We start from the raw sequence: 13,677 nt of genomic DNA, 5'->3' as shown, positions 1-13,677 counted from the left end.
GATAAATATTAATTTCAATTCTGCACGATTAATACGATTTTCTTATGTTCAACACCTGTCAGCCTCAGCCTTCCACCATATACTGCACCAAGGAAAAGTATGCGAACCCTTTGGAATGAACCCCTTTTCTACATCCTGATCTTCGTCTAAGTCACAATGATGGACAAACACAATGTACTTTAACTGATATCTGGCCTGATTTCTTTATTCAACACACCTTTTAAACATTTACAGTGCTGGAGGAGAAACCAAGTGAACCCAGACTAACGACTTCAACAAACACTGATTGGAGTAAGTAGTTTGCACTCCTGCAGTCCAGTTAATGAAATGAGCTTGGAGGTGCGGTATCAAAACACTCAAATGTTTTCAATTTGCTGTTCAAATGGAGCGTCTGCTGATGCAAAAAAGGTTGGCAGTGGTTCAGGTGATTGGAGCGGCAGTGAGCGGACCAGCTGTCATTACTCAGCCCATTAACACTTTTACAGCGACACCTGGTACCAGAGGGGGCGGCTGATCATCATCTTCTCCTAAAATGGTGCGTCTAAGAAAACCTGCCAGCGACTGGACGTATGTGTTGCTGGAAGGAATCCTTGGCAGGCGAAAGTCAAGAGTAGTTTGTCGGCTTGCGAATGAAAAGGGACACAGTCATCTCAAAGTATTAAGGTATCCAAGGGTCACGGTCTGGCATGAGTCCACAGTTAGATTAATGTTCTACAGTTGGACACAGTTTAGCACCGTGGCTACTTTTCCTAGAAGTGGATGCCAAGCAAAGACGACTCCAAAGAAACAATATGGAATCCTTACTGAGATAAAAACCAAAAAAAAGGCCAGGATATAGGCTTAAGGACTGGAACTGGCCACAGAGGAAGAAAAAGTGAATAAATAAACATTACTCCACGCCTAAAGTTTGCCAAAGAGCATGTTGGCAATCCATAAAACGTCTTGGAAAAGGTTTTGAAGACTGATGAAGCAAAAGTTGAATTCTTCGTAAGAAAACTCGCAGCTATGTACAGTGCAAGAATAGGACGTCAACGTCAAATCATAACTCTAACAGTGAAGCATGGCGGAGGGAGGATCATGATCTTGGCTGCCTCAAGGAGCGGACCATTTGGCATCATTGAGAGGAGAATGAATTCCCAAGTATACCGAAATATCCCACAGGTTAACATGAAGGCGGTTGTCTTCCTGCTGAAGCTTCGTAGAAGTCGGGTGTTGCTAAAGTACAACAACCCAAAGCAGGGAAGTAAATCCAGCTCAGATTGGCTTCTAAAAAGTGAAATAAAAATTAAAAAAAACTGCCTTTTGAAGTGGCTCAGTCTGAGCCCAGACCTTAAACCTGTAGAGATGCTGTGGAATTTCTTCACACCGGACATCCTACACATGTGTCTTAAGCAGTTTGGCAAAAAGCAATGGTAAAAGACTTCTCCTGAACATTGTACAGCGTCTGACGAACTATTAGGCCAACAAATCCCTTACTTTTTCCTCCAGATCTCTGAATGTCTAGCAGGTGCGATCAATAGAAACCAAAACAATTATAATTGTTTGGGTTCTGTTAGTTAAAATGAAGATCAAATCTGATATTATGGCAAATTATTGCAGAAAACCAATTAATTCTAAGGGGTTGACAAACTTTTTCTTGCCCTTGTACAAAAAAGTTCAACATTAACACGTAGCCTCCTTCACAGGTGATGAATTACTATGTGAGTATGTGGAATTTAGACAGGAAATGACTTTGATATGGCAATCAAAACCCAATATAGGCTTAATAAACACAGCTAAACACTAAAGGCTCTTCTGAGTACAAACCACGCTACCCTCTCCAGTACCAGTAATACCTGCCAATATATTGCTTCAACAAAAAATATCAGAAATAGTGTGATTCTGGAACCTTTTCATAAATTATATCTCGTGTTCATTTACAGTGCACTTGACAAAATCTGTTGACCTTTAAAAAAAGAACATGGTATTTACAGCTAAGTGTAGAAAGAGCAGAAGCGTTCATGGTACCTGTAAAGGAACTCGCGTTAAAGCTGGAATACTGCTGCAGAATTCTTGTTGCTGCTATTATTGCAAAGGTTATGGGTGAATAATGCGTGCTATCTCCATGAGCACTGCTCTAAAGGAGTGGTTCCGTTGCTGCTATCACTCGATAGAAGAAAAAGAACATTGTGAAGAGCTGTACAGGAACACGATTCCTAACGTTCCACATTAAAAATGCTTCGATGTTGATGCACATTGTCTAGTAAAGTCACAAATTGGTCTAAGGTATGCACGTTTCGTAGCATCAGGAATATCTTCTCTGACGCGACCCAGCTCATTATCTGCTATTTTCTGTGAAAAGGGTACATTAGTGAGTGGTGCAGCGATATGTGAGCAACAGTACCGAGTCATTGCAGATGGAGAGGTGTCCCTGCACCTCATTCACTGCTTTGGAGTGGGAAATTGCACAAACATCTTCAAAAAGTGTGAGTAGAGTGCAGCAAAAAACATGTCCCATTGGCCACCGGAGATATGGGTTCCTCTCAGTGTTTAAAAAAATGTTTTTTTTTTACACATTCCTTGTTGATCAAATAAACTGAAACAAATAGTCTTGCAATCGGATCTTTAATTCAATCTGCAAAAGGCTGCATCTCTGTATGTCACGATACAGCCTGGCGTTTGACTTAATCCTCTCATAAAGGCTCTATCCCCACATGCCTTCTCTAAAACATTCACGTATATTTGAGTCACTGTTTGTGAAGAAAAAACGGTGTATTCCCAGTCCCGTCACTGCAGCTGTGTCTCAGCGTTGACACGATCCTGAAAGATGTACAAGTTGTTGGTGGCCGCTATAGCAATTATATTCTCGGACGGGTGCCAAGCCATGTGCAGGATTTTCTTGGTGAAGTCCAGGCTGTCAACGCCCACATCACCGCGGCGACGCTTACCACCAGTGTACACGCGTCGTGTGCGTAGCACAGCTCGGGGCTTGCTGCTCTCTCGCCACGCCTCCAGGGTCACGCCTCGACCCGTCTCCCTGTCGAACATCCGGAAGAAGCTGTTGTACGCCCCCGTCATGATCACACTGGAGGACAGAGAGGACGGGAGGGGAAAGTTCTGAGGTCAGGAGGATTGATTGATTTGACGTCCGCAAAGCTTGTCTGCCACAGGACATCTGATTGATTGATTTAAATGGTGAAAGTAGAGGCAAGGTTTTGTGGAAAATCACAGTCAGCAGCAACAGAGTGACACAACGATCCACTGTGCTTTCAAATGCACTTCTGGAAATTGTCGGTTTCCCGCTGCCACTTACCTGTCTGAGCTGTTCCAGACACACTCAAACTTGTCAAAGATGCAGTCGTTTTCGTACAAGGAGCACAGCTTACTCCTCAGGTATTCATGGACCTGGGGATGATGCGGACACTCAGACTTAGATTAAGGCTGACAACATGCAGAACCTGACATGTAAAAAAAAAAAGCACAACAAAGCCCTAAAATTCTGGCTGGATCTAAAGCTCATCATCTCCCTTGAACTATTTTCTTGTCACATCTAATGCACACATTCCAGGAGTTATACTAAGACGAGGGAATGTAGCACCCTATAATGTAATAATTTCCTGAAAATGTAATAACACCTGAAAATGTAATAAAATTTGCATTTAACTCAATCGAAAATGTAATAAAATGTAATAAAATATCCTGACTGATATTGTAATAACATTTTTACCGATAATGCAATACCTTATTATTGAGAATGTATTACATTTTCAGGTGGGTCTTTTTTTTATTTCCAAAATTGATAATGTAATACTTGACAAATAATGTAATATATATGTTCATTTTCAGTCCAGAGTTCTACATTTTGTGTTTTAAGAATCTAAGAATGTTATATACACTGGATTTGAAAAACATACTTAATGACTATTTGGTTAAATTGCAGACTTTGAGTACCATGTAATAAATTCTCAATAACGTAATAAGGTATTACATCATCGGTAAAAATGTTATTACAATATCAGTCAGGATATTTTATTACATTATTGGTGAAGTTATTACATTATTTGGTTTTATTACATTTTCGATTGAGTTAAGTGCAAATTTTATTACATTTTCAGGAAATTATTACATTAAAGGGTGCTACAGGGATCACTCAATTGTTCAGATTTCTAAAGAAGAAGTTGAAAGAAGCATTTGCTGATATTGTTAGGAATACAAAATGTGGCAAAATAAATGAAACTGATGTAGAAATATTGCTATCTTACTTGGTACGTTTCCACTGGGCCTTTGTCCATATTGATGTCCCACACCTTGGCGGTGAGGTAGTCTCTCGTCAGCAGGTAGCGTCCGCTGTGGCTGAATTTGACATCCGACACAGAGGAAATAATCTCTGAGAAGAAGGAGCGGTTCCCTGGATCCTCAGGCTCTTCAAAAACTGACAAAACACAAAATGGTGAGGTGTATTTTTTACAAATTTAATTAGGCTTTGTGTGACGAGACTGATCTTTTTTTTACATTCCAGTACACTGTGTAGCCTCTACTACATGCTCACGTTTGGTGTGTTTGTCACAGAGTGCTGATGCTCTCATGTCACAGAGGCGTAGGGTTCCCTTGCTGCTGCTGTACACGAACAAGTGGCAGTGCTGAGGGTGGAACTCTGCAGATGTTATCACCTCTGTCAGATCCTCCATGTTGGCAGGTTTGATGTCTACAATATCTGAGAAATGATCGATCAAGGAACAAAAGAAAAGCACCAAGATCTTTAAAACCAAATACATCTGCACCATCTTTGCGCAAAGCGTGATAAACACATTGTTGTTCTGTAACATGTACATTCATTCATCTTTTACAGCTTTTTCAGATTGAAGTAATTTCTTATTTTCAGTAGCCTCCACCATCAATGCTCACATAGGTTTATAATCGCAACAACAATGATGCACCCCAGCCATCCCCAAATATGCATGCACACCCTGTTCCTCATTTTGTTCTATTTGTGGTAGTCCTATGTGGTTCAGTAGAAAGTGCACAGCTGAGTGAATTATTTAAACTCGCCTTTCATGGATGCATCTATGATTTTCTAGGTCAGCTTTCATTTGAATGGGAAAACACCAAAGGCAGCCTGTACAGACATGCTACATCCTTCACTGAATACACATTTTGGAGTTCTACACAGCCTTTCAATCAAAACATGTATTTAATCCGTGTTATGTGCTCTAAGCTATAGAAGATGAATTCAGAAAAAAACGTAAATGCACGTTGACTGCATCTTGGCCATAGCAGCTGGTTAGATGTGCAAACTATGCACAGTAGAAGTTAAGTAAGCTGGTTCTTTATAAAAACTTGTGCTGGTGTGTGCTTTCAGCTCAGATGTAGGGGTAGATGTGAGCAGTGGTGAGGTAACAGTAGCAGGAGGGACTATTTATCACAGCTGCTGCAGGTCACAAATTAGCCCTCTCGTTCCATTTTTTGTAGTAGAAAAGAACTGCCACTGCATATCTATGTACACTGTAATGGTGCTTGTATTCTCTTGAAATTGTACATATAATCATGAAACATTCAACTGCTGCAATAGCTAGTTCATGCTGCCAGTGGTGTATGAACAGGATCTCCCACCACATCATGCATATCATGCACGTCCAATGCAGTCCATGTGTTTTATCATTGAGTATTATTGCCCTCGATTACACTGTAAAGGACACAATATGCTACAATATGACTACATATTGCCAGAGGTTTGTATAACGTTTCGAAAAATCCCCTTTTTTTTTCCCCATGTCTTACAGCAAAGTTGTGGACACATTTCCTGTTGTAAGTCAGTTTGGACTTCCAATTTATTAATTACATGAAATGTCAGGATAATAATGAAAGGGTTGATTTCATTACGTTCTTTAAAGTGAAAGGTTTGCACACACTCGGCCAGTATTTGTTAGAATTACATTTAAAGTATTTAGCTTTGATTTCCTTAAGCCACAATGCAACTCATTTGAAGGTATTTTTCTGTTCAAAGTCCATTTGAAAGACCCATCTACAACCAGGCGTTAAGTTTTTTGGTTGTTGTCTTGAGATGTTGCTTTAATATGTCGACATAATCCTATTTCCTAATGATGATGTCTATTTTTTTTTTTTTAATAAACCAATCCCTCCTTCAGCACAGCAGCACTAAAAACACAATGCTGGCATTGCCATACTTGACAGTTGGGCTGGTGCTTTCAGGCTTTCAGGCTTTCTATGCACAATCATCATTGTTACCAAACAGTTTATTTAAATTTTGTCTCATCAAATCATAGGACATGTCTCTAGAAATTAAGATCTTTATCACATGTGCATCTACAAACTGTAATCTGGCTTTTTTATGGTGTTTTAGGAGCAGTGGTTTTCTCTTGTCACACGCCCTTTGTTAATATTGATACTCTCGTCTTAGTGTCTGGCAGCATCTTTACAAAATCTTTCCTTGTTGTTATGATCTTCATTTGTGCATTTTTTACCAAATAATATTAATCTCTGGGACACTGAAGCTGTGGTGTAATAGCTATCTGCTCCAATGCTGTTTAAACATGCATATTATTATTTGAACAGATAAATCTGCCACCTTCAGAATCAGAACCAGGCTGGTGAAAGGCCCAAATTCTTTTTTCTTCTGCCAGTTAAATTTCTTTTGAATTACCCATGATGTCATGCAATGAGTTCCTTATATTTGAAGATGTGCCTTACATCGTGAAGCAAAGTACTTTCACTCTGTACACATTTAGGAGTTTAATAGTTCATGTTGTCAGAGAAACTACATCTAGTTAATATGTCTGTGGAGATTCATTTATCCAGGTAGAAAGTTCTTCTAAAAAGGATTTTATTTTAAAAACACTGGACTTAAAGTCATGTCAGTCATGTGACCTTAGTCATGTGACTCCTTTGTGTCTATAACTGCCAGAGCTACTTCCTGTAAACCAAATAACTGATGAAGGTGTTTGGATGAACACCGAAACGTCTTGTGTTTTTAAGTATGTTTTAAGTCCAGTGTTTTTAAAATAAAATCCTTTTTAGAAGTACATCTAGTTAAGCAAAAATCTCTGAGGAGAGCTCCAAAGTGATCAAACATAGGGGAGGATGTTTGTGACCATGGAGTTAAAACTAAAAACAGTATACATTTAACAAAATGAATGACTGTTGAAAAGGATACTGAAACTACGGTCTGTGATGCCCAGGTGCCACATATTGATGCGGAGGTCATCAGCAGACAGGTAGGTTTCCCCATCGCTGTTGACAGAGATGGAGTTGACATGGTAGGTGTGCCCGTTAGAGAACACTCGCCTGGGACGGACCTCTACCATTAGATCTGTTGGTTTCAGCACTGGCACCTTAGATAAAGAGATGCGAAAGATCGAATAAGAAAGGAAGAATCAAAAAAAATATATAAAAACGAGGAAGAGAAACAAAAAAATGAAGACAAGAAGGGATAGAACAATAGGACGTGAGCACTCAAACAGGGAACACAGCAAATTCATAGAGGACAAACAACTGGTTTGCTCTGGATGGGTAACCTGATACACGGTTGACTGAGTAAAAGGGTTTGTGTGTTTGTAGGTGGAAGTGAGTACCTGAAGGGAGGTGATGGTAGAAACATCCTTCAGGCGTCCCTCCTCATCTTTCAGGTTATATCCCTCAGGTCTCTTGTCCCTCTCGCTCACCTTCCACAGTTTAATGGTCTTATCTGAGAAGAGCATCAGAATTTAGACATTAGTAATGTGGATTTGGTTCAGAAAACATATTGTACCAGCTACATCTCATTTCATCTGACAGAAATTTAAGCGTTCTCTATAAAGGGCTCTCAAATGTGGAACACACTGCCAACTGAGATAAAAACAACTCAAGATTTTAAGGTTTTTACTAAAAATGTCAAAGACTGGTTGAAGCAAAATCAGAAATGTACGCATTTTTAATCACCTGTAACCGCTAATAGGGTGCTCTCTTGCAAGCTGAGAATTGTAAATAGGATATAGCTTTGCATGTTGAAAATTGAATGTATTTTTGTATTCTTTTTCTCCTTTCTTTCGTTTTCTTTTACTAAAAGCCTAACTAGGGACAGGAGATGGAAACTAGCAATAGCTATAATCTCTGTATGCAGAACATCAGTCACATTGGCTTGTTTGTAATGAGTGAATGTGATCACATGTAAACCTGCATTGTCCCTATTAAATAAAATAAATTAAATTAATTTAATTTGGAAGTTTAACTAAAGCGCAGGTTAAATCACAGGCAGTCAACGTGATCCTCCTATGGATCTCACATCATCCTACCAAGATTATTCCAAGATTATAATATCAAACATCTCAATGATTTTCACCGTTGGTGGAGAGAAGGAAATGCGCGGCATTTTGCTGTGGCAGCCATCTGATCTTGTTGATTTTCTCCTCTATCTCCAGACTCTTCAGGTAGTCAAAGTCTGGCTCGTGGCTCTGGAACGTGCTGTAGACATTGTACTCTCCGGAGTCGCCCGTCTCACCCGTCTCCTCTAACTCCCCTTTTGACTGAAGGAAGTGAAAACAATACACCTGTCAGGATACACGTTTGCACTACGCGTAGAGATGCATCACGACGACTGCAGGACCTAGAGAGTTCTGATTGATGCAATGTAACCTGACCTCAGTCTCTCTTTGAAAGATGACCACTCGGCCACCTTTGTCCCCTGTTGCCAGCAGGTCCCCCGTCTGGTTAAACTCCACCGTAGAGATGACATCAGCTGGGAGTCAGACAGGAAAATGGGAGGTAATTTATGATGATGGTAATAGAAGCATGATGAGGGGGACTCAAATATCTAGTTGGCACAATGAAAATGAAGGTCAGAAAATACTGACTGTTTAAAATATGGACAGAAGTAAAGGTGAAAGGAAAAACAATTGGATCAATTATTAACTGCTCATGTCTCTGAACTGGTTCTAGATTGATCAGAGTAATTGGGAGTCTCCACTAGGGATGGGCGGTATGGACTAAAAAATGTATCACGATAATTTCTGGCATTTATCCCGATAACGATAAAAATGACAATAAAAAAAATACCAATTCAACTCCACCTTTGTAACTATAAATCTATCTTGCTCTTAGATCCGCCATGTTTGTTACACAAAAACCTCATCAATGGGAATTTATCCTTTTTTCTTTCTTTCTTTCTTTCTTTCTTTCTTTCTTTCTTTCTTTCTTTCTTTCTTTCTTTCTTTCTTTCTTTCTTTCTTTCTTTCCTCTTTTCTCCCATCCTTCCTCCTTTCCTTGTTTTCTCCCTTCCTTCTCCCCTTTCTTTCCTTCCTTCCTTCCTTCCTTCCTTCTTTTTTCCCTTCCTTCCTTCTTTCCTTGTTTTCTCCCTCCCTCCCTTCCTTCCTTCCTTCTTTTTCCCTTCCTTCCTTCTTTCCTCCTGCTCTCTCCTTCCTTCTTCCCTTCCTCTTTTCTCCCATCCTTCGTCCTTTCCTTGTTTTCTCCCTTCCTTCCAAAAATCAGCTTTACACAAAAACGTCATCAACGGGAATTTATCGTTTTTACCGCGAGATGACAAATTCTTACCGTGAGGAATTTTTTTGACGGTTTATCGTGAACGGTAAAATATCACCCATTCCTAGTCTCCACTACCAATCAATGCAGAAGGGATGTAGCCAGAAACCTGATAGGAACCTATTTATTCCCACCTGTGTGTTACCTGACCCCACAAGGACAACTGTGACCCACCTTCAGTGACGTAGTCTCGTAGAAAGGTGTGGTTGATTTTGGGGCTCTCAACGTCCTCGCCCATCTGAAGCTGAGGAAGGGTGACCCGCCAGCGCGCCCGTCCTGAGGGGAAGGGTCCAATCCGTAATCTCTCTCCCCACCCAGCCTCCGCCCATGCTGCTAGGGCCTACCAGAGGGACCTGAAGCAGGGCATCCTGGGAAAACCAGCCGGCCCGGAGGAGAGGAGGTGCGAGGAGGAGATGAAGAGGGAGGAGAGAGATGGTTTTAAGAAGGCAGCTCGGGAGTGAGACAGGAGGATAGAGGAGGGAGAGGGAAATGGACGGGGCTGGTGATGAAGACAGGTTTGGAAAGGAGGGAGGAGGGCTATCATTAGGCAGAATGGCAGAATAAAATATGTCAAAGGGTGTAACCTTAGTCATACATTCAACATCTTCATTAGCAAAGACATGTGCATCATGCAGTCAGTTATGACATAAATCAATGTGCTGTCTACTGGAGCAAAATAAACAGACAATTCAAGCAGAGAAATGAATCCTTGCAGGTTCCTATACGAGCAGAAATACACGTAGGGTAAAGATGGTGTGAGTATGAAAGCATGCACGGCAACGTTCATCCTATGAAGCTATGCCAGAGGTAGTAAATGATCTCAGGGTGTGGTGTGGTCCATGCTCCTGCTTCCTCACACACACATTCACACACTCACTTGTGTCGAGCTGATAGTCCTTGACGGAGACGAAAGGAGAACGGATGTCTTGCTCCTGCTGCAGGAGTGAAAAAGACAGGCCTCAGCACACCTACCAGTCCGCCTGCTGCTGCCGCTGCCGGTGCTGCCGGTGTGTGTGTGTGTGTGTGTGTGTGTGTGATCACGGTCTTCTGCTGCAGTGTTCTCGAGCAGGCCTGTGTGCGTCTAGCGAAGGGAGGAGAGAAGGGACAGAAGACAGAAGATTGAGGGACGTGGTGAGAGGAGGAGAGATGAAGGAGGAGTAAAGAGAGAAAGAGAGAGGGATGGCGAGGAGGACGGAGGATCTCTGGTGGCTGATGCTTTGGATCTGATTCTGTGCAGCATCCACTGTATCATGGCAGCCTCCTCCTGGAGCAGCCAATCCCAGCGCAGCTGTCAACGGTGGCTCCGCCCACTGCAGGTGCAGAGGCGCCTGACGGTCCAGCAGAGGGAGCCTTTCAATGCAGACTCAATTTTCTATGGAGACATTTTTAAATTAGACTGTTTTTTTTCTTCTTCTTTTTAATGGAAGAATGTGAACTTCTCAATAAAATAATAATTTTATAGGGGAAAAAGGTGTGAAAGGCAAAGTAAATTTAGTATTTTATTTTAAACAAAATGCATCTGGAATGCACATAATACACTAATAAATTATTAAAAAACATGTGGTACATTGAAAACTATTAATCAAAGTGACTCAGTCAAATGAAGTGGCAAAAAATAAATAAATAAAATAAAATAAATATTAGGGATCTAAAAAGCTGCAACAGACCTGCATTTCTCTGGGACTTTATTCCACATAAATTGTGCTTTAAAGATTCAATTCAATTCAATTCAATTCAATTCAATTCAATTTTATTTATATAGCGTCTAATACAACAAAAGTTGTCTCTAGACGCTTTCCAGAGACCCATACCCAGAACATGACCCCCGAACAGTTATTACATAAAAAATGGCAGGTAAAAACTCCCCAAGTGGGAGAAAAACCTTAAGCCAAACAGTGGTAAGGAAAAACTCCCCTTTAGGAGGGAAGAAACCTTGAGCAGGACCAGGCTCATAAGGGGTAAAGATGAATGCAGCTCCCCCATGTATAAGCTTTACTCTTGGGACAGAAAGGTAAACTAATTCTGGTTGACTTCAAATGGCTGGAAGGTTCAACACATACTCTGCAAGTATCTTATGTTTGGTCCTAAACTATTTAAAGTGTAATAAACCAAGTGCAGTATTTCAAAATGAAGTATTTGACTGACTAGAAGCCAGAGTAGAGACGTCGGGACGGGAGTGATATTCAGCTTTCTGAATCAGCCTCAGCTGGGATCGATCCTTCAAGCAGACCAGTTACAGTAATCAACACTATACCAAAGGTAAATACATGTGCCAGCTTTTCCAAAAAACCCGGGGACACACGCCCGCTAATCCCTTAAATATTACTGAGGTGACAGTCGGCTCACTTCATAAATAAGATTGTTGAAATTCAGGACTGAGTCCTTCATGAAAACCTTTTCTGAAGGGGTTACCGGATCTTAATATTAGAGAATATAGTTGAACAAATAATACATCTTATTAGACATGTAGGATATATTACTATGAAAGCACATTTCTTTCCCTATGTGGAAAAAATGTATGGTTTAAGTCGAATTAATGACATTGTATCTCAAAATGATGACTTTTTCATTGTATTCATGATTTAGTATCTCATAGTTATGACTTAAAAATAGTGAAGAAGTCGAGGAGAGGGAAGTCTGGACTACCCTGCTTAGACCACTGCCCCGTGACCCAACCACGGATAAGCAGAGGAATGGATGGATGGATGGATGGATGGATGGATGAATAGCAGCTCCTTTGGCTGTTGTGGCTGTTTGAGGAGCTGCAGAGCTACTAGGGAACGTTTGCAGCCTTTTCAGATGTCGTTTCGGCGGCAAAATCGGAAATGACCACTGTGTTAAGGCGAGGCTGTTTAGCACAAACTGCTGATTCATTTGTTCAGCTTTGTATTTTGACAATGATTGATGAAGAAGTGATGATGGCTAACCACTGGCTAATCTGACTGCCAACTAAAAGGCTACATCCCATATTAAAAATATAAATTCCCCTGACGTCCCACAAAAAAATGATTTCACTCCCCCCCCAAAATTTTAATGTATGAGAACTCTTACTATGAAGACCAAAATCAGGCTCTAAATATGTTTATTTCTGCTATAAAGTTGGACATTAACATAGACGTCAGTAGGAATTGACTTGCTTTTGGAACCAACCCCCAGTGGTCAGTTGGGGAACTGCAGTTTTTGTTACTTCCAGGTTAGTCTCAACACAGACAGACTGTTGGTGCTTGGCTGTGATCAGTGTTGATTTATGTGTTCAACAGCAGCGATGCGATGAACACCAACAGATTTTTCTGTCTTTATGGAACAGTTTTAGCAATACTGCTACTTAAAGGAACAACTTAATCAAATATTAACAGCAGTATTTTCTGAAGTAGTGTTTTCTGAAGTAGTTTTTGAACACTACTTATTGAATTATTGTATTAATTAGTCATAATGACATGGTAAATCAAAATTGTTATAATTATGAGATGTGAAGCCATAATTTAAAGATATGATATCTCAATACATTATATTGATTGACTATTTTTCCTCAGTGTCAGAAGTGGCCTTCCATACATGACCTTTTACTGCTAGAATACAATGATGTATATATTGTGCTTGATCTACTTAAAAAAAATAAGTCAACTTTTTGCATGAGATTATTATGTAGATCAAGAAAGACTAGTCTTTGTATAAACTACTTAATTTTATGTATGTAAATAATACATTTTGCAAGTACAGTCAACTTAATTGTGTTAAGTTTAACTTATTTGTCAAAATTAAGTTGACAAATAAAAAAGGAAAAAGGAGAAAAAAATAAATAAATAAAATAAGTTGACTTTGCTTGCAAAAATTAAGTTGACTTTACTTGCAAATGAATTTTGTACATACTAAAAATTAAGTAGTTTATACAAAGACTAGTATATGCATATATTAGCTAGTCATATTTAAGGAGAGGGGGTGAGAGTTTATAAGTTTTACTTCTTCTCACTCCCTTTCGAATATGTATTCACTGTATATGTACTAACTGTATGTTATGTCTCATGTTAAGACGATTGTGTTCTTTTTTTTTATATGATTCATATTCGAAATAAACACTACTACTACTACTACTAGTCTTTTTGATCTACATAAAAATCTCATGCGAAAAAGTAGCCTTAACTTTTTTTTATTAAGGCTACTACTAGT

At 39.9% G+C, this 13,677-nt stretch overlaps 1 protein-coding gene across 3 annotated transcripts; it reads right to left on the bottom strand.

The window, feature by feature from the left end:
* Positions 1-1,448: 1,448 nt before the first annotated feature.
* Positions 1,449-10,740, bottom strand: ppp2r2ca (protein phosphatase 2, regulatory subunit B, gamma a). Of its 3 annotated transcripts, none has more exons than XM_061713718.1 (10): positions 10,388-10,740; positions 9,685-10,047; positions 8,613-8,710; positions 8,315-8,498; positions 7,569-7,681; positions 7,151-7,328; positions 4,529-4,693; positions 4,242-4,411; positions 3,293-3,384; positions 1,449-3,064 (listed from the first exon to the last, which is right to left on the bottom strand). In XM_061713718.1, exons 2-10 carry the CDS (start codon positions 9,746-9,748, stop codon positions 2,767-2,769), a joined length of 1,362 nt encoding a protein of 453 aa, XP_061569702.1. In that variant the 5' UTR covers positions 9,749-10,047; positions 10,388-10,740; the 3' UTR covers positions 1,449-2,766. The 3 variants fall into 3 exon arrangements, with proteins under 3 accessions (XP_061569702.1, XP_061569635.1, XP_061569567.1); XM_061713651.1 differs by having other exon boundaries at positions 9,685-10,009; XM_061713583.1 differs by having other exon boundaries at positions 9,685-9,878.
* Between the last annotated feature and the right edge of the window lie 2,937 nt (positions 10,741-13,677).

The sequence above is a fragment of the Cololabis saira genome, chromosome 1 (assembly GCF_033807715.1).
Source record: "Cololabis saira isolate AMF1-May2022 chromosome 1, fColSai1.1, whole genome shotgun sequence".
NCBI lineage: Eukaryota > Metazoa > Chordata > Actinopteri > Beloniformes > Belonidae > Cololabis > Cololabis saira.
The sequence above is the reverse complement of the archived record's forward strand: the minus strand, read 5'-3'. Positions and strand labels throughout refer to the sequence as shown.